This window comes from Heptranchias perlo, chromosome 18 (genome assembly GCF_035084215.1).
Source record: "Heptranchias perlo isolate sHepPer1 chromosome 18, sHepPer1.hap1, whole genome shotgun sequence".
Taxonomy (NCBI): Eukaryota; Metazoa; Chordata; class Chondrichthyes; order Hexanchiformes; family Hexanchidae; genus Heptranchias; species Heptranchias perlo.
This window is the reverse complement of record NC_090342.1, coordinates 45,588,222-45,609,352: the sequence shown is the minus strand read 5'-3', so window position 1 is coordinate 45,609,352 and position 21,131 is coordinate 45,588,222. Positions and strand designations below refer to the sequence as shown.

The 21,131-nt window shown below is 40.2% G+C and overlaps 1 protein-coding gene across 7 annotated transcripts in view; it reads left to right on the top strand.

Annotated features, from left to right (window-relative positions):
• LOC137334827 (ataxin-7-like protein 1) overlaps positions 1 to 21,131 on the top strand; it is a 226,182-nt gene that overhangs the window by 20,822 nt on the left and 184,229 nt on the right. For 6 of the 7 annotated variants that reach the window (XR_010966251.1, XM_067999835.1, XM_067999834.1 and 3 more), the window contains exon 3: positions 19,521 to 19,625. The exons of the other annotated variant lie outside the window; for it this stretch is intronic. Coding sequence is in view for 5 of the 6 variants with exons in the window: in XM_067999835.1 (XP_067855936.1) it covers positions 19,521 to 19,625 (105 nt within the window). In the remaining variant the exon portion in view is untranslated. The remainder of the gene's footprint in view (positions 1 to 19,520; positions 19,626 to 21,131) is intronic. 7 annotated transcript variants of the gene reach the window in all.

Genomic DNA, 21,131 nt, shown 5'->3' with positions numbered 1-21,131 from the left:
CTCCAATAATAATATGGTACCAATGCAATACACAGCAACCGTTGTAATATTATACACCTGTTAGTGTTAAAAGATGGTGCGATTCTTTTTCTGCTTCTCTGTCACAGACTGGCTGTCTTTTCCCTTTCACACAGGTTAGCGTTGCTCTTTCTCTTGCACTGCAAATTGGATACTTTGACGTGAAACTTGACTGCGTAGTGCAGGGTTTAATTGTGATGGACGTAACCCATCTGTGAGCAAGTTCTCTTCTATTTGGTGAATTTCTGTGCTCATCGAGGAAAGTGAAGTTAGTGCTGGGGATTGGAATGCTTCGAGCACTCCCAGGCCAGATGTACCATAGAGTCAAGCTCCCTTCAACCTAGCAATGTAACAGTAGTTCAAAAACACATCAATCCAGAACAGATTTGTACTGATTGGGTTGTGCGTACTGCAGAAGCCTGTTCTGGTTGTTTGGTAGTGACTTTTGGTCGATGTTTGGCTAAAATTCCAGCCAACTCAGCTGCCAACAGATTTGGTTGGTGACCAACAATGGCTAAAAGACTTAAAATCAAATTAGATTCCTCTTAGAGTAAGAAGGTAACTTTACAGGTTGCTGCAACATCTACACAGGTAATTAATTGCCTGCCGGTATAAAACCTAGACATTATTTTTCTTCATGTGATCACAATGTTGCAGTTATTTTATGGTTTACTATCTCTGATGTGATCAGAAGTCAAATGACTGCAGAACTCACTTTGTTGAAGATTATCTGCTCACACATTCCTCAATTAACAACAGTAATTGTTTTTGGTAACTTGTCACGGGGTTTCCCCCACATTTTATAAATGACCATACCAATGTCTAAAGTGCGATGTGAACTGACTGAGCCTTACATGTTACGATTTTTTTAAACTCATCTTGTTGAAATTACTAGACTGTTTCTTTGTTCTTTCAGTGTATCCATAACTACAGCAAGGCAAAAAAAACACCTGATCATTGATTATACTAAATAAAGTTCTGTGAGCACAGAATGTTCCAATGCGCAAATACGGCAGAATTGAAAAACAGCACAGACTGGCACCAGACTGTTGATCTTTCTCATCCTTCGCTATTTTTTTGCTTGTTTTTTTTACAAGTCTGAAGTTCTCTAACTTTGTGCACAGATGCATTCAAGGGGCGGCTGGATAAGTAATGAGGGAAAAAGGAATAGAATGATATGCTAATTGCATTAGATGAAGTAGGGTGGGAGCAGGCTCGTGTGGAGCATAAACACTGGCATAGACTAGTTGGGCCGAATGGCCTGTTTCTGTGCTCTAAATTTTATATGCCCATTATTCTTTTAACCATGAAAAACAAATGTATTGTCTGAAACACAGTTCATCGCCAACAGAAACACCTACCATTAAAGAGAATAGTAATTCTTAGGCAAGCAGAAGCACTTGTGGGCAGGTCTCCAGTGTTTGTTGTTTAACCCTTCTTGCATTTTAATTAATTTTAATTTCAGAGTTCCTCTTGTTTATAGCCGTATCGACTTAGTATGAAGTGGATGTGCTGGGAAGACATCAGATGGGAATTCTGCTCAGTGCGCCTCAATGATTTATGTGTGAATGGACCTCTATTGAAGTTAATGCTAATTCATTGAACTCCTTCTTAAAGAAGTTGGATGATTATCTGGCAGGAAGTAGGATTGAAGATTATAGGGATAGATTGAGGTGTAGGTAATTAAATAGATAAGGGACACTTGTGCTATGTTATTCAGTACATGTCAAAAATATTTGGAGCAAGTTCTATTATTTTAGCTTTATGGAGGTTTTATCTGGTTGAAATTGCTTTTTTCAGGAAGTTTTGGATTGGGTGAGATGGAGATCAGTTGTGCATGGTCCACAGATGTTGCTGGTAGAGAATCAGTGATAGTGGTACCACTGAAGATCAGGGGAAGTGGTTGGGCCTTTTCTTGTTGGAGATGGTTGTTGCTTGACATTTTTGTGGTACAGCTGTTGCCTACCACTTATCAGCCTAAGTCTGATGTGGAGATGCCGGTGATGGACTAGGGTAGACAAATGTAAGGAATCTTACAACACCAGGTTATAGTCCAACAATTTTATTTTAAAATCACAAGCTTTCGGAGATTATCTCATTCGAAGGAGATAATCTCCGAAAGCTTGTGATTTTAAAATAAAATTGTTGGACTATAACCTGGTGTTGTAAGATTCCTTACATCAGCCTAAGTCTGGATGATGTCTGGATGTCAGAGCTGAACACTGTAGAATCATCCATTAACAGCCCTATTCCTGGCCCTATGATAAAAGGAATGTCATTGATGGAGCATCTGAGGATGGTTGGGCCAAGCACACTGCCCTGAGAAACTCCTGCAGCAATATCCTGGGGCTGCGATAAGTTAGCATTCAACAACTATGACCATCTTCCTGTGTATCAGTTATGACTCCAGACACTGAAGGGTTTTCGCATTGACCCTCTGTTGGAAATTCAGGACAGCTTATCTGATTTAGTGGCGTAAGTCGCTCCCGAACTTGTCTGTGCGACTTATTTTTATGGGAGTTGACATAATGCTCTATATTTACCTGTACGGTAGCATAACCTGGTTTGTATTGCAAGCAGCTTTATTCCACAGGAAAGTGAAAACTACAGAACAATAAGCATGATCATTGTATCAACTGATATAATTTGGCTTTGCATCATGATATAAAAATAATGAACATGCAACTTTATCCCATTCTGCTGGGGTTGTCTTACTTAACTTAAATAGAATAACTCATCTGCATTCTGTCCTACACCAAATGACAGAACCTCCTCTACCTGTGGTCTCCTGTCTTTTCAACCTTCTTGCAGCAGTTTGCTGCCTGCCTGACCTTTTGATGTCTTTATTTTTTTTTAAAAGGCTGACTCTGGTGTTAGCTTTTAGCTCTCCGGCTGGCAATGATCTCTCCTGCGTTGAAATGAATATGATGTGGAGATGCTGGTGATGGACTGGGGTGGACAAATGTAAGGAATCTTACAACACCAGGTTATGGTCCAACAGTTTTATTTGAAAATCACAAGCTTTCGGAGGCTTTCTCCTTCTGACGAAGGAGAAAGCCTCCGAAAGCTTGTGATTTTCAAATAAAACTGTTGGACCATAACCTGGTGTAAGATTCCTTACATTTGACATGAATAGGAATGTCACACCAGCAATGAGTGTGAATGGTTGTTGGAGTGTCAAATTATCTTTCATTATCTTCAGGATGCTGGTTTCGGACGCCCTGTCTGAAACCTATTACACACCTGGCAGCCCTGCTGTCTTGGTCAAAATCCAGAAACATGACACTCTCGTTGACCTCAGTTTTACTGGGGCCCCTTGATGCCTTGCTGTCGAGAGCAGCTGCTTTCACCTTTCCTCTGTTGCTGCTGATGGCCCACAGCGCCTCATGGATGCCCAGCTTTGGGCTGCTAGATCTGACCTTAGTCTGTCTCATTCAGTATGGCAGTAGTGCTACACTACATGATAAAGAGCATCCTCACTGTGCAAGACTTTGTCTTCACAAGGACTGTGCAGTGGTTACTTCTGTTATCATGGACAGACATGTCTGCAACAGGTAATATTAAGTTCAAGGTCAAGCATTTTATTCCCTCGTGTTAGTCCTCTAACCACATGATGCAGGCCCATCTGGCAGCTCGGTCCTTCAGGATACAGCCGTCTTAGTCCTTGGTGTTATTACCAAGCCACTTTTGTTGGTGGACATCGAAATCCCTTCCCAGAATAGTTTTGTTCCTTTAACGCTTCTTCCAAGCGTGCTCAATATGGAAGTGTTCTGATTTGCCATTTGAGGGACGTAGTAGATGGTAGTCAGCAGGAGGTATCCTCGGTTTTGTTTGACCTGAACAGAAGATTTTGTAGAGTCCAGAGTCAATGTTGATGACTCCCAGGGCCATGCCCATCTGACTGTATACTACTGTTCCCCTACCTCTAGTGATTCCACCCTGCTGGTAGGACATGACATACCCAGGGATGGTAATGGAGGAGTCTGGGCTATTGGCTGAAAGAAATGACTCTGTGTTCACTCCTCATGTTCCCCAGGTGATTTAGCAGATATGTGGTGTGCTATTAAGTTATGCAGACCTGGAAGGTGCTAATTCTGTTTGCTGGTGTATGCTGAATTAGCCAATCTCAGCCAGGCAGCATTTGCGGCCTTGGACTGGAAAGGAAAATATCCTTACCCAGTAACCCCCTGCTAAAACAACAACAAAAACAACTTGCATTTATATAGCGCCTTTAACATAGTAAAACGTTCCAAGGCGCTTCACTGGACCGTTATCAAGCAAAAATCGACACCGAGTCACATACGGAGATATTGGGACAGGTGATCAAAAGCTTGGTCAAAGGGGTAGGTTTTAAGGAGCATCTTAAAGGAGGAGAGAGAGTTAGAGAGGCAGAGAGGTTTAGGGAAGGAATTTCACAGCTTGGTGCCGAGGCAGCTGAAAGCACAGCCGCCAGTGGTGGAGTGATTAAAATTGGGGATGCGCAAGAGGCCAGAATTGGAGAAGCGCAGAGATCTTGGAGGGTTGGAGGAGGTTACAGAGATAGGGAGGGGCAAGGCCATGGAGGGATTTTAAAATCTAAGCGTTCCTGGACCAGGAGCCACTGTAGGTCAGTGAGCGCAGGGGTGATGGGTGAATGGGACTTGGTGCGAGTTAGGATATCGGCAGCAGAGTTTTGGATGAGCTCAAAGTTTATCAAGGATGGAAGATGGGAGGCCGGCCAGGAGAGCACTGGAATAGTCAAGTCTAGAGGTAACAAAGACTCTATCTGGATGTCAAGTGAAGGCAGAGTTGAACATCCATGATCATCTAGGTTGCTGACTTTATTTCCAGCAACAACCTTTTCTTTGGTGCCTTTAACATAGCAACACGTCCCAAGATGTTTCATAGCTCGGGGTCACATCCAGCCAGGAGTGGAAGTGATAGAGATGGGTTTTAAGGTAGATTTTGAAAGAGGAAAGTGATGTAACAAGACAAAGAGTTTAGAAAGGAAGTTCCAGATAGCGGGGGCAAGATGGCCGAAGGTAGAGGAAGGAAGGGACTTGAATAGGGGATAGAGAGAAGTAGGCACAGACTTGAGGGTAGATGATGTGTTTAGAACTTTTAGATAGGAATTGAAGGAAGGTTGGATATGAGGCAATAGTTAGAGAGGATAGAAGGGTTGACGGTAGGCTTTTTAATTTGGGGAACAATGCTTCGGGAGAGGGAGAAAACGATATCAAAACTCATTCACAAAAACTGACACTCGGGTGAGCTACTAGAGGGTGCCGACACTGATGGAACCATACCTCAACAAGAGTCAGTGCCTTCGAGAGGAGACGAGAAAATGGAAGTAAAAAAAATCTAAAAAAGACCCCTTCCCCTCTTGTACCTTTAAAGAGCTTGCATGAAATAGATTTGCCCAGTTATTCCTAATGGGAATAAGTCCTTAATGGAAAACTAACCACAATTAATGTTAAATTAGCAATTTCATTTATAAAGACAGTCAGGATGACTGGTGTGAGAAATGGAAAAATATCTTATATAGGTACAGTTTGGGTTAAGACACGTTGTTACGCCAGTGTAGAGAAGGTTTTACTGTTCACCTGGCCTATTCTGTACCTGACTTGGGACTGATAGATAAGGATATGAGGTAACAGAAATAGAAAAAAAAAGTACTGTAGCAGGAATGTTTCCACACTTCATTTAATGCCATGAAAAATAAGGACTTTGGAAACATTCATATCATACAGCAAGTAGTTAAGGTCTACCTCTTCTGTATTCTAAGGAAACATTGAAATAAATGTTTAAACTACCAAAGCACCTGTAAAATTATAGGTTTGAAAAAGACATTTTCTGCCACAAAACCGGTGCAATATCTGCTTTTGCTTATGACATCCAAAACACAGCATCAGTTCCTCATGGCAATCACATATGGTGCAACAATCATTTGTTTTAAGGAACCAATGTAAACTTCCAAGAGAAGAAACATGATTGGCAGTGCATTATTCACTGGTAGTGTTTGATCTCAAAAAATGGCACCTGCAAGTAAACTGCTCTCAAACATTTGCTTTTAAATGGAGCAAAATGCTCTCCAGCCACTTGCTTTTATGTGGAGTGTAACTCGGAAGCCATTTGCCTTTAAGTGAGGAATCACATAAAATGCACCATTGTTTTATTTTATATCGGCAAAACAAAAACTAGGCAGTTGACATTTAAATAATGCATTAGTGAAGGGCAAAAAAAAGATTGTACTCTGTGGTGTGCATAAAAAAAAAAACCAGGAGAACATATCAGCTACTTACCACCTTATTGGAAAACATTCCAAGGGCTTTTATCATGTAACTTTCATCAATGATAAATTGCATTGGCTACACGGCAGAGGAGTACACTGCATCTCGAACAAAAATAACTGTTTTGCTTCCCAAGAATCAACTGTGATGGAAATTAATGGGGGAAGAAAAACAAATATATGGTCCCAGCATGCTCCAAAGTTGAATGGATCATTCTTGCACTCGCTGTTTTGTTGGTAGTCCACATTTGATATCAGCACACATGACCTGGAGGATTTTCCCACTTAGCACGTAACAGCTGTATTCTTTTGAATACACTTGTCAGTACCTGATCTCCTAGTGACATTCAGTCCTTCCACATTAGTCTTTTAATTTAAGGATATCTAAGGGGCAATTTTAACCTAACCTGCTGGGCAGGAAATGGAATATGTACAGATTATTAAATAATATATCTCTCTTCCCCATGAAGGAGAACAGAACACAGAAATTGTATTAGATTAATTAATTCCTGAAATGACATCATCAACTGGTGGAATGGTTCAGAGATAGTTTAAAAATGACGCCTTTTCTGTGTCTGTCTCCTTGCAGCAAAGACCCTTCCAAATAACTTAACTACATATCTTTGGGCCTCTGGGACTTCATATTTTTCTTGTGTTATAAACCAGATGCAGTTCAATGTAGAAAGTTGTGAAGTAATACATTTTGCAAGTAAGAATAGGGAAAATAAATGCACCTTTATTCAGTGATGCCCAAGAAGGGGTATAAAGCCAACACCAGCATCTTCAGGCTGTTCAAAGTTCCTGGAATTGGAGAACTGAAAGAGGTTGCTCCCTAATTGGTGGATTTTGGCCAATCTGGGAGCAGCCTTTACCAGTTCTCCAGGCTCTGCAATTTTGAAGAGCTGAAGCATTCTCTCCCAATCCCCATATTGCTTTCGAATTTGTCCCAGTGCCGCCATCATCCAGAACGCAAGATTTCGTCCTGTAAAAATGAACATATGCTGCCCACGCACTGGATTTGACGTGTATATTCAGCCTCAGCCCACAGAGGGTGGTTAGAATTTTCTGCTCCCAACTGTTGTTGAAGCAGAGTCCATAAATTCTTTTAAAAGAGAATTAGACAGCGTATTGACAAAGAGCAATATTTAAGGTTATCATGCAGTAGACCTAGCCCTGTCTAAAGCTTTCTTGTTATCTAATGTTAAAAGTGTTGAATCAGAAGTGGGTTAATAACTTAGCTGTTATGTACTTACAGAACACATTATTGCTAACTGGGATCAGTACCCTTTTAATAACATTTGCTCAATAGAAACGATCAGATAAAGAGACAAGGGTAAATGTCAAAGGTTTTTCGACTAAGAAGCTTGTTCTGGATTGTATGCATTTGAACAATTTAATGGATCTGTTTGGAGCTTCTTGGCATCCGAGATGTGAGGTGTAAGTGTAAGTTTGCAGGAGTGATTGTGTTTGGATTCTCTCTACCCCCTGCTGCATGCCTAGTTATGTTAACTCTTCGGAAATTCCCACTCAAAGTGATCATGTTGTTTTGTGGTATGTTGAAGTCGCTTTTCTTCTCTCTTTTCCACCCCCCCCCCCCCCCCCTCCCCACACCAATTCCTTGTTCAGAAACCTTGCACATGCCAATAATCGCTAGTCTCCATTTGTATTTGCAGGATCCCTATAGCCAGTTATATAAGGCTTCTCAGCTGTTTAAAACCATATGGAGGATACCTGTATATCATGATGAGTGAATATAAATTATATATTAAGACTTGAACTTGGCACCAATCCACTTTAACAAAACATATACATTTAGGAATAGGCCAGTGGGAGCATGATTGATTCAGTGGATTTGTGAATCAATTTCAACAACAATGCCTGATCAATACACACTGTTCCCATATGGCCACTTTTGTAAGTCACTGGAGCGCAAATGTTACATCTAGTAGCATTAATCACTGGTTTCATGGGAGGGGGAGATAAAATTGGAGGAAAAATATCAGGAAAACCTTGCAATAAGGATTAATAAAAGCTATTTAAACTAGATTTAGAATTTGTGCTCTGTTGGTCCCATGTTTTAAAATCTTTTTATTACAAAATTAAAAAAAAACTATTGCAATGCATTGCTTGTAAATGATTCCTTTTAGGTGGTAGATAGGGGAATGTAGTATTTTATCATTCATAAAGTGATCTTAAGCTAAGAAAATAAAAAACTCAGTACCACTGACAAAAGTTATGTATTTTGGTGGGCCTTCTTTCAAAACTCAGTCATTGTGTGAAGGGAGTTTACCAGCCAGTTTAGTACTTATCCCAATAAAATATTGAAAAGTTTGTTGCTATAGTTGCCCTGGTAACAGACTTGAGAGGGAATCTAATGCACAATTTTCAAATACATAAGGACTTCATGATTAGTTTGTTTTTATATTTGATTTCTAGCTCATTTTTAAAATTTGAGTGGCTCAATATTCATAATCATGAATTATATGAATTCATAATTCATGATTAGGGATGGGCAATAAATGTTGGCCTTGCCAGTGACGCCCACATCCCATGAACGAATACAAAAAAATCCAGCACATCCTGGTTGTTCTCAATTGGATAGCCCGCTGGTGAAGGATAGACTACTGGAGCCTGGTCTTCGGTTGCTTCCAAGCCTTTATTCACAGAGACCCCCCCCCCACCCCCTTACACACACACAACAACCAAGATGAGCTCTCATATAAAAAGGGTGCAAGAGAGCCCCTAATTGACACACACCACCTGAATACAATTAACACTCATTGATATAAATCACATGATATAGTTAACACTGGTAGCTCCTTTCTGGGATATAAGAGATCATTTTATTTGGATAAAGGGCTTAATCTGCCTTGGTCCAGCCAATTTCTGTTGCTGAACTCTGGTGGAGGCTGAGGAACATGCAAGAGAAAATCCCAGGAGAGGATGGTATCATCAGATGAGATGATGGCTGTGGCAGTTGAGGTCTTCACCATACTGTTAATGCTGGAAATGAAATGTGGTCACAATGGTGCACAAATTGGGCAAAGACTCTAGTGATCCCAGCAAATACCTGGGAATGCTCTTGGAGAGATTCATCACAATCCACCCCCAACATCATCTTGAGGACATTGACTTCTTCAACTCAGGCCAAGTGACAACTTTCCATGTCTGTCAGAGCAAAATCTTAAAGCATTTAACAAGAAAGGGTGCACATTGTGGTGTTGCTGGATACGGGAAAGACTTTTGACGAAGGTTAGCACAATTGACTGTGATGCACAATCTCTCTTCTTGACCTTCCCGGTGAGCTCATTTGATGGATGTAGAATTTCCTGGCAAAGTGCACAATTGGTGTCAGAGCGGGCACAGCAATCTCCACAATAGGTGTTGCACAATAGCAGGATTCCCCTGAGCTTAGTTTTAAGCGCCCTCCTGTTCTTTATTTATGTCAATGTCATTCCAACACTTGAGCAAAGGATTGGGGCTTGTTCACATTTTATCGATGACATTGGTTTTTGGGTATCCTCCATCAACTAAGAAATTACATTAGGAAAGCTCCAAAGATGCCTGAATGATCTGGAGGAATGGGGATCCAATGGCAAATTTTGCTGAACCCAGAAAATCACAGAGCTTGCTATTCCCCAAAAGAAACCAGCACAAGGAATGGGATATAAGGATTGAACTGCTGTCAAAATTAACCAAGACCAACAAAGAGCAGATGATATAAAAACATAAAATGCTGGAAACACTCAGCTGGTCATCAGCATTGGTGGAGAGAGAAACAGAGTTAATGTTTCAGCTCGATGACCTTTCATCGGAATGGATGATGCTGGGCATAATTTCCACAGGAATATGGTTTGGACATGGCACAATGGTGACATCACCACTGGGCCAATTGCAAATCGTCTGTGGAAAGAATCACAGAGTAAGCCCCAGCACTTTCCTCAGACTGTACAAAGCTGATATCTAACCAATCCTGGAATATGGGCATCCAGCCTGATACGCTCTTTGAGTTAACCACAGATTAAGATGTTACAAATGATCCGGAACTGAGCAATAAATACAACATATCAGCTCCTGCGCTTTATCTGCTCAACCTATCTGCACAGCATGTGTGGACTCCAGACAGTGAAAGAAGACAGACTTCAGAAACTCCAACAGAATGGCAATTGCTGCCTCCTGGAGGTTACCTTTTGCCCAGCATTTAATTAATTTAATTTATCTCTACATCTGTTTTAAAAAAAAATTAAAACATGGTGATTGTAATACCTCGGGACTATGTCATATTAACACAGTTGGCTATCATTTTTGTAATGTATTTGAATAGCTGGAAAACTGAGATGCAAATCTGGATCTATGAGTATTGACGCATTTAATGTCATTGAATTGACCCCAATGAATTTCTGTCTTGCAAGATTATTTTCCTACTCAACATACCTGAATCACCTTAAAGTTTAATTTTCCTGTTTAATGTTGGAAAACAGCTGATTGCATAGTTAACGGTTTTCCAGGTTCAAAAACTGTCAGCAGTTGGAGGCTGCTGAACCGTTGTTCGGTGCCTGTTTAATTGTGACCATCCAGTATACTGCTTTACTTGATTAGAGAGTCTGTACTGTAACTGTATTGTCCTCTTGCATTGCTCCAGAAGTGGTACCTGTGTTAAACTGGTACAGGCAGTAAAACTGCACTATCTGAGCCACGCCTGCCGTACTGCAGAGAAATGCCTGGTAGTTTTGAGCCTGTTATTTAATTGGTCTAAAGCTACATTTGAGGCCTTGCCCTTCTTGACCAGAACAAAATGTACCTGTTCTATGCAATTTTCTTTCAAGTATCAGATCTGTTCACTTGTCCTGTTTGAACAATATCTGTTCAAACTATACTATCAAACTAGTGATTGATATTATGGTTAAGACGTTGTTCACAAGAAAACTCTCTGGATGTGGACTGTACAAATACACACTGAATCTTTAGTAACTTAACCAGTTTTGGACATTTGAGACTCCTAGTGCCCAGACTATTTACTTAGGGAATGGGACTAATTGGATCGGTCTTTCAAAGAGCCGGCACAGTCACGATGGGTCGAATGGCCTCCATCTGTGTTGTGATTATGATTCTATGATGGAGTGCAGTTGGCTGGGTATGAGAAAGTGAATGGACTGAACAAAATTCAATTATGGGTATTTGTAGAAAAAAGACTCTTAATACTGAGTTAACACAGCTTTCAGGAGGCCAGTCTGTCTTATGTAGTTCTGATTTATCTTTTTCAATCTTACCAAGTTGCCAAATGATCTGCTGTTCAGGAGCCAGGGGATCCACAAAGCAACTTATAGAGCACATTGATCAGAGCAGTAAAACTGAAAACTGGTACAGAGATAGAACGATGACAGAAAAAAATTGTATAGCTAGAAAACTGATCTAGTGACAATAGTGAACTTGAAGGTATGTATTTATCATGAATGTTTAGATGCCAGGAACATTTGCTTACTGAAAACCACAACAAATACACCTTCCAATTCCTTATTTCCGTGCTTAATGTATAGTAAATTGTTATAATATTCACTTTTCTTCCTCCTCCAAAAAATTGCCAAAAGTGGTAGTGCATATTATGTGCAGATAATGAAAATTATTGGCAAGAAACTCAAGGATGTAACAAACCTTTACTGAACTGCTTGAAGTGCAACACATGAATTCAACTGGTAAAAAGACAAGAAATGTCAAAAATGATAAACAGTAACAGTAAACAAAACTCTAGAGATCCTCAAATTCAAACAGCTTGCAAGTTACATCATTGAAATCTGAGTCAGCGTCCACATTGCAATCCTGCAATCAACCAGGCCAAGGATTTTCTCCCTTCCACAGAACATCTTTAGTGAGGGCCGGCTCAAGCCACGTACAAATTCTTTTGTTGCAGGAGCCCCCCTAACTCGAGAGGGTCCCTGGTCCAAAGCTGAACAGCGGTAGCTCGGAGTTTCCCTCCAAGTCACACACCATTCTGACTTGGACACCTGTCGCCATTCCTTCATTGTCACTGGATCAATATCTTGGAAGTTCCTACCCAACACCATTGTGGGAGCATCATCACCACAAGGACTGCAGCAGTTTAAGGAAAAGGCTGACTACCATCTTCTCAGGGCAACCAAATGAGGCCTTGGTGGAACCACCCACATTTTGAAAGCAAATAATAAATAGAATAAGTTTGATACAGCTCTGAATTGCCTTTTCAATCTTACTAAGTTATTGACTGCGCACTGATCAGCTGTTCAGGTGCCTGAAGAACGTGTCCTTTATGTTATATATGTATCAATGGGAATGTGAAGTTGGGAAAGATCACTGGAGATAAAGGCATCACCTGAGAGAACTTGGTGGTCACTGGAGTGACACAAAGCAGTCAGAGTAACAGAGAGAGAAAAACACATAAAGGAGGGAGAGCAACTGAGATCAAGGAAGAGAGTATCAGAGGAACACAGACCGAAAGTAGGAATGTGCAACAGAGATATAGGGAGAGAGTACGCTACTCCTACTGACCGTATAAAAACCAGGAATGCTTTTTGTCCATCCAGATTTCAGTAAGGTGAATGAATGAGGTAAATAAATTTTGCCTGAATATAGTTGTGAGCTCAAGCCCCACTCCAGAGACTTGAGCGCAAAATGTAGGCTGACACTCTAGTGCAGTACTGAAAGCATGCTGCACTGTCTGAGGTGCAGTCTTTCGGATGAGACGTCAAACCAATGCCCCATCTGCCCTCTCAAGTAGTCGTAAAAGGTCCCATGACACTATTTCAAAGAAGAGCAGGGGAGTTCTCCCAGGTGTCCTGGCCAACATTCATCCCTCAACCAACACCTTAAAAGAAATAGATTATCTGGTCATTTATTTCATTGCTGTTTGTGGGACCTTGCTGTGCGCTAATTGGCTGCCATGTTTCCTACATTACAACAGTGACTACACTTCAAAAGTACTTCATTGACTGTAAAGCGCTTTGGGACGTCCTGAAGTCGTGAAAGATGCGATATAAATTCCAGTCTGTCTTTATGTATTCTCTTCTATATGCTTTCCCACGTTGACAATATCCACATGCATAAGATCAGTTTACACATATACTGTTTACATTGAGCTCTACCTAGCCACCATCTTCAACCCTGAACAGTTTCTGTGCTGTCAGACTGCTTGCCCAATATCGTGTCACAATTTCCTCCAGCTCAAAATTGGGAACATAGGTTCAAGTTAGGAAAAGACAAATTTTGACTAACATTAACAGGCTCTTACCACAAAAAGTGATCAGCCATGGAATTTAGTTTGAAGCAGGGTCGTAGTGAGGCAGTAACTCTTATTGGATGCTGTGATTGGAGAACTGTGGGATGTTCATGAATGAGCTAAGATCGGCAATAATTATCTTGTGATGCTTATAAATTGAATTCCAGAATGATGCTTTGGCTTTAAATGGATTACAAGTAGTAACCTCACATGAATGTATCAGTTCCTGATTAACCTAGGCTTCAGAATTGTATCAGTTCAATCTATAAATGGCAAATTAGATCCTATGCTACAACATGTACTTGGTGTAGACCAATAGTCTATGAATCCACCGACCCACTCCACAATTTTTCCTCCCAAACTGTTGGAATGATCACAGTTTACATTTTCTCAATTACTTACTCCAACGCAGGTCCTGTTTATTTCAACATATTTATGCGGGGAAAAATCCAGAGAGTAATTTCTTTTGCCACTTTTTGTTGTTGGGCTACACATTGTGAGTCACTTCAGAACCTCTCACTAAATCCACGCTGCTGAGTATGCCCAAAAAAATTAAAAGGTTAAAGTTCAATTAAACTTTTTAAAAAAATGACTAACAAAATGTGTTTTTACCTAGAATGGTTTGCACAAAGTAAACTTGTGTTGCGGCCGTCATAACTTGTGGTGTTCTGTGGTCGTCAGTACTCTGTTTACTATGGGTGAACCACCAGTGTTCTCTAAAATACATCCTCTTTGTATAGGAATCAAAGGCACTTACACCAGCAGTTATCTCATTAGGGAAAAGCTTTAGCTTCCAAATCAGATTTCATTAGTGCAAACTTCTGGGCAACAGCCAAGATTTGGCTCTTATGTTACCAAGATCCATGTTCTTCTGTTGATTGTAAAGCAGTTTGTAGATCTTTAGAGGTCTATAAGATACTGAATGGAGTAGAAAAGGTTAATCCTGACCTTGATTTTAAGATAAACAATGAGTGCATGACTAGAGCGTATTGGTACAGTCTACTAAAGGGCAAACTCAGGACTCGAGTCAGGAAGTACTTGTTCAAACAAAGAGTGATTAGCACCTGGAAAGGTCTTCCAGGTAGAGTAGTGAAGTAGTAAAAAAAAAACTCTGGAGTCATTAAAGAGGCAGTTGTGGTGGGAGGGATTACAGGTTTTCATTGAAGGATGGGGAAGGTGGACTGAATGGCCTCCCTTATCTGTACTTATCCTTTGTTGTTCATCTTTATGTGTTTCAAAAGGGGCCAAAAAGTAGTTTACTTAAACAATAAACATAGAACAGCGACTTGCATTTATGTAGCACCTTTAATGTGCTAAAACATCCCATGGCGCTTCACAGAAGCATTATCATGCAAAATTTGACACTGATCCACATATGGAGATATTGGGACAGGGTGGCCAAAAGTTTGGTCAAAGAGGTAGGTTTAAAGGAGCGTCTTAAGGAAGAAGAGAGAGGTCGAGAGTTGGAGATGTTCAGGGAGGGAATTCCAGAGCAGCCGAAAGGCACAGCCACCAATGGTGGAGCGATTAAAATCGGATACGTGCAAGAGGCAAGAATTGGAGGAGCGCAGGGATCTTGGAGGGTTGTAGAAACACCATAAAGAAACCTGTACCTGTATCTGATAGAGGAGGGACTGGCTATTGACTCCAGTGAGGACCTTTCATTTGAACTGATATGCAAATCTATATTTTCTCTCTGATATGTTGATTGCTCTGTGTATTTCCAGCCCTTTCAATCTTTGTTTCAGGTTCCAACATTCAGTTTTTCTCTTTCTCTTATTTACAATATGTGTGTAATAGGTTTGTTATAACAATGAGGATTAATAGTATTTTGGCAGCCATTGTGAAATTAATAGGCAGTCGTTAAGCTTGCATTGTTTCTTTTGTTAGTAAAGCCTGTGACAATGCTCACTAAGCATATGTGAATTTGCATGTGCGCATTTGCACAGGCTAATTGTGTAATGTCTCTCAAAATGTGAATTATTCAAACACCAGGAAGGAAAAATGACGTTTAAATTTCAGAGTAGGCGGAAAAATAAATTTAGTAAAGCGCAAGGATAAAAGCTTCATATTGTCTGATCTATACTTTCTGTGCCTTAGCTGTAGGATAAGTGTCAGAGTGTATGTGCTGTGTTCATATATATACTTTTGGCCGAACATTGTCTTGCACAATAAGAATACATTTGGTCAAATTTGCTTTTATCCAGTAGCGATGCTATTCGGATGCCTTTGTGACCAATCATTGCCGAGGCTATCCAAACATTGTAGATCTGTCTAGATTATCTGGCAGAATGGCGCAGGGCCTTTTTAACAGCAATACATTGGAGAGATCTGATTTTAATAAAAAGTTCATAATTTCTCATTTAAATCCTTTACAGAGGGAATTGTGGTCACAGCGTGACTCATCCCTTTGCTAGCCGTCTCCACTTTTCTAAAGATGGCATGTGACACATGCTTCCTTTTAATGCTCTCTGTCAAGTCAACAGGATTTTGTTATTGGAAAAAGGTGCAGAAATATCAGGGTATGTGCCACGGGGGCACAAATATCAAAAGCATAAAAGGAAGCAAGGCTGTGTTGTAGGGGCAGTTACACACTGTGGGGATAATTTTGACTTTGTGCAACAGTGTAAAATGGGTGATAGTGATTTGGCAGCCCGTTTTACTCGGGAGAGTTGTAAAACGAGCTGCCGACTTGCTATCACATGTTTTACACTCACACAAAGTCAAAATCACCCCTGCATGTAACCAGTGCTGTAATAATGCAAAGTATTGATCCTGGTATTTCTTGGACTGTGGCTTTCCATTGAATGCAGTAATGTGTTTTGTCAAAAGTGTAAGTAGTAAAATTAAACTTAAATAAGAGAGGATATCATTACTTGGAATGACCAGGCAAGTAGAGCTGTGCTGAGGCAGAGTGCTTTCAGAATCTGCATGGTTTGGCCTGGATTATTCAGACAGTGTGAAAGGTATGATAAGAATGTGCACTATTATTATTTTTGGCTCTTGATGGATGCAAGGATGAATGATTTGAACTAAGTACAGCAAATTAACATTTGCATCCAGGGTACAATCTGTTTCAGGAATACCCTTTTTATATTGCGGAACCAGCTTGTGTTGGCTGCTGGTGCTCTGGAATTCGCTCCATTTACGTTGCAGGGCAGAATTCAGAGCAGCAGTACAGACCAGAAACAACTGTGTATGAGCTCTCGGCCTGCCTGTGGCATGAATAAAACGTTGGGGTCTCTGCTGCCTTCGGAGGACCATTACCAAACCACCTCTTGAGTTGGTTTTTGGCTCCTCTCTGGTGGCACTTCATTTACTGATATAAATAAATGCCGTAAAAGCCTCGTATTCTTATGCTGTTCTTAACCTACATATAATTTTTGACTCTGTTAAATAATACATATGTATAAACCACCAGTGTTGTGGGCACAAGGAAGTCATCCTTTTTTATTCCACCCCCCCCCCCCCCCCAACCCTGTCAAGTGAAAGAAAAGATAGATTACAGTTTCTGTTTGTTTCTTATTTGTCCATGAATTACAAATAAAAGCTCAGGATCAGTATTTTTCATTTAATTCATGGTTTCTGTTTGCATTTATTAAAACCATTAACAGAATAATACCTAAGACATTTTGCTTCGGTCAAATACAAAACCAGGTTTCACAGCTACCATGGTTGCATGTACATCTTTTGAGTTCACTTCTTCTCCATTGGTAAGATGTTCACATCAGTCACTAAAGATTAGGATCTATGACATTGATTTTATTAAGTGTCTTGTGTTTTCATTTTTTCACAAATGTGTCACTTGGCTTTTGTCAGATTCAGCCTTTAAATGGGGACCGAAATTGATGTCAGTGAAGTGAGTTTCTGGAATATTTTTTGTATTTGAAAGTTGACTCAAACGGGTGAATAAACTGACAGGGAAGCTGTCTAAGTGTTTGCCAGTAGTAGCGTGAGGAAAGAAAGTCATCTTGTTGGAAAGAACCCCAGGCTACAAGTCCGCGTCTGAAAAATTCCAGACTCTGAGATGTTTTGAAAAATGTTTTTTTCCCTCCATTCATAAAGGAACATCAATACCGTGAAGTGGAACACTCCTCCATTCTGGCATTTCAGTGTTAGTGTAAAGCACTAACAGGCCAAGTACAACAATATCTTACATTTATGTAACACCTTTAATGTAAAGAAAGTTCCCAGGCACTTCACAAATAGATGTAAGCTGATCCAGAAAGGGAGAAATTAGGAGGGGTTGACTGAGAGCTTGGTTAAAGAAATGGACCTTGAACAGGTTTTTAAAGATGGAGAGAGAGGTGGCCTGCCCCTCCCAATCTCTGTAACTTCCTCCAGCACGAGAACCCCCGCTTCCCTTGTAACTCTTCGTTCCTCTGACTCTAGCCTCTTGTGTATCCACCCCTCCCCCTCATTTGCCTAGGCCCCAAGGTTTAAGGACGGAGTTCCAAAGAGTAGCACTGAAGCAGCTGGAAGCTTTGCCACCAATGGTGGGGCGAAGAGTGGATGAATTTATAGAAGACCGAAGTCAGAGGAAAGAATGTTTGGTGGTGGATATAGGGCTGGAAGAGATTGCGTAGTTAGGGTGGGTGAGGCAGTGGAAGGATTTAAAGGTGAGGACAAGGACTTTGAAATTAATGCATTAGAGGATAGAGAACCAGCATAGCTAAGTGAGGACCAGGTGATGGGCGAGTGGACTTGTTGTGGGGCGGGATATTTGCTGCAGAATTTGCGACAGTTTGGAGTTTATGGAGGAGGCCAGCAAGGAGAGCATTGGAGTTGTTGATTTTAGAGATAACAGAAGTACGTATGAGGGTTTCAGTGGAGAGGCTGTGGTAGGAGCGGAGGTGGACGTTGTTGCAGAGATGGAAATAAGTGGTCTTAGTGATGGATGGGATGTGGGGTTTAAAGCTCAGCTCAAGGTTGAACTTAGGTTTGATGCAGAATACAGTTTCCTTTAATCTGATCCAAAATTGTGCTGAGAACAGTGCTCCTTACCACAGCAATGTGATTTTTTTTTCCACATAAGTCATCTTTATGTTGGGAAATTGGCACAAAATTTGATAACTTTACTTAATTATAAGCAGTTTTGTGCTTTAGGCCTGTTTCCAGAGGACTGGGTTCAGACTGCTCAAAGTAATTTCAATTACAGCCAGCAAAGAGAATCTCTTTCATCTGTCAGTTTCAGCTAGATTCAAAGTCCCAGGATAGTGTGCCTTCCCACTGTGCTATCTCATCCTCCATTTATTAAAAAAAAGGTTTGAGAAAATTGTCATTTACAACTTTCACATATCAGTGTACTGGTAAATGTCGTTATTACGAGGTAGCTTGTATTGACAAATAATTCTTATCTTGGGTCTTCTGCTGACTTTAACGGAGCTACCACTGGGACAAGGGACAAATTATAACGTACGGAATTGTTGCTGGTAAAACACTTTTCAATCAAGTTGGCTTTTTCTCTCCTAATAAGACCATTATCTTCCATTATCTTGGATCTTTTCTATACTTCCTAACACACTATATGAAAAAGCAAAACATTGTGGTTGTAATGATGATATGAGGGAAAAATTGGCAGCAGTGATGGAAAATAAAAATTCTAAATGGGAAGACTGATCAGGTTAAGAATCTTAAGACTCCATACAGTACAACTGATGGGAGGATAGTGTATTATGGGTGCACAACACCATCAAACAGTTCTACTGCCTGCAAAAACGGCTCAGTTTCACTTTTGGTCATTGTAAAGCCATCATTGATTACGTTTCTGCGCCCCTTCCCCACCTACCATACTCCACTTTCTTTTATTCTCTGTCAAAATGGTTCAACAATAACTTTTATTACTGATGTACGTATTAAACACCGAAAGTTCTGCAAAACGTTTTGGATCAGAGGTCCATTTTATTGTGTCTTCCACTGTGCATGCTCAGTAATATTGGATTGTACAGCTCTGCAGCACAATGACACAAATTCTTTCTGTTACAGATATGCACTTGTTTGGCCACTGTCCAGCTCATGATGAATTTTACCTAGTTGTGTGCAGTCACTGCAACCAGGTAGTCAAGCCACAAGCTTTCAATGGGCACTGCGGTAAGCTACAGAATAGTTCTATGCAAATAATCTTTGCAGAGGTACATCTTGCTGGGTGTTCACAAACATATACAAGACCCCCTGTGTATGATGAGCTGAGTTGAGATTTGGGTCTACTTGATCTAAAATACCTTTCCCCACTTTCTTGCTCATACTGCATCTGTGAAGAGGAGGAAAATAATGAAAAGCTCTGATCTTTGATCCCAGTCAGGCCAGATTATAAAGGTATCGAAACAAAGGAGACTGAACGGTAAATTTGAATACATAAGTTTTTTTTTCAAAAACGAAATGATTCTTCATTTATATATTTTCATTTAGGGTTACTGAATATGAAGAAGGTGTGAAAGCACTTTCCATTTATAAGTTTAGTAAGCGTCGTATATTGCTAACCAATGCTTAATGTTTACTTGTCTGAAATTCTGCAGCACACTTAAACAAGATTTCCTATATTATCATCTGGGACTTGATCTATAAACAGTGCCTACACGTATAGGTAGTGCTATTGAATAATTAAATACATTTAGTCTAAAATATTTTAATACTTTAACAGAGTTGAATAAATGGTCATCGTGAGAATTTTCGCATGTTTTTGTACAATTGGCTGGTTACCATTGCTGTAATTGAGACCGTGTTTGTGGTGATGAATTTTTTTTGTGTATTTGAATATTCTACTATTGAACAATTGATCCAATCTAATGTTGGGCTTGGCAACATTATCAACTCTTTTGCTTCCCAGAAATCTAAGGAACTTCCATTCTTGTTGGGTTAATTGGCTTGGTCATGCGTGCTCTTGCCTCTAGACCAGGTAATTGTGGGTTCCAGCCCCACCCACAGGAATTGAGGTCACTGAATAGTAATGCCTCAGTACAATGTGAATGGGTGCCACACTGTCAGAGGCACAGTCTTTGGGATCAGATGATAAAACCAAAGTTCTGTTTTTGTATACTGGTTGATGATAAAAGTCCTTTGACATTAATCTTCAAAGAGTTGGGATCACTCCCATATATTGCCCAATACTCCCGAAATTGAAATCTTATCAGGGCCATTTTTCCTGTTCCTCCCTCTCCTGAGGGTAGTGTAAATGAGATATACCTGCCAGTTAAATATCAAACAATCTTTATTATTTTCTGTTAGAAATTTGTAGCTGATTGTTTGGACCCTTTCGATGGGAAAAGGTTAAACCGTGGTGATAAAAATGTGGCCACTTGCTGCTCAAGTACATATTGAGCATCTTGCACATAGTGCAATGAATAAACTTTGTTTCGTTTTTCATCCAATAAATGTCAGTTGACGAGCTATTAAACTGAAGACCAAAGTGTTGAAACAATGTCAAGGGTCATGTGAAGAACAGGATATGAACAATCAGATTATTTGTGTACTGTACTGTATTTGGACCATACCAGCCAGTTTGGTAAGCTGATGATTTGCTTATTATTTAATTTGATGCCCATTCCAAACATTGAAATATAACTATTAAATTCACTTTTGATGATTTAAAAATCACTA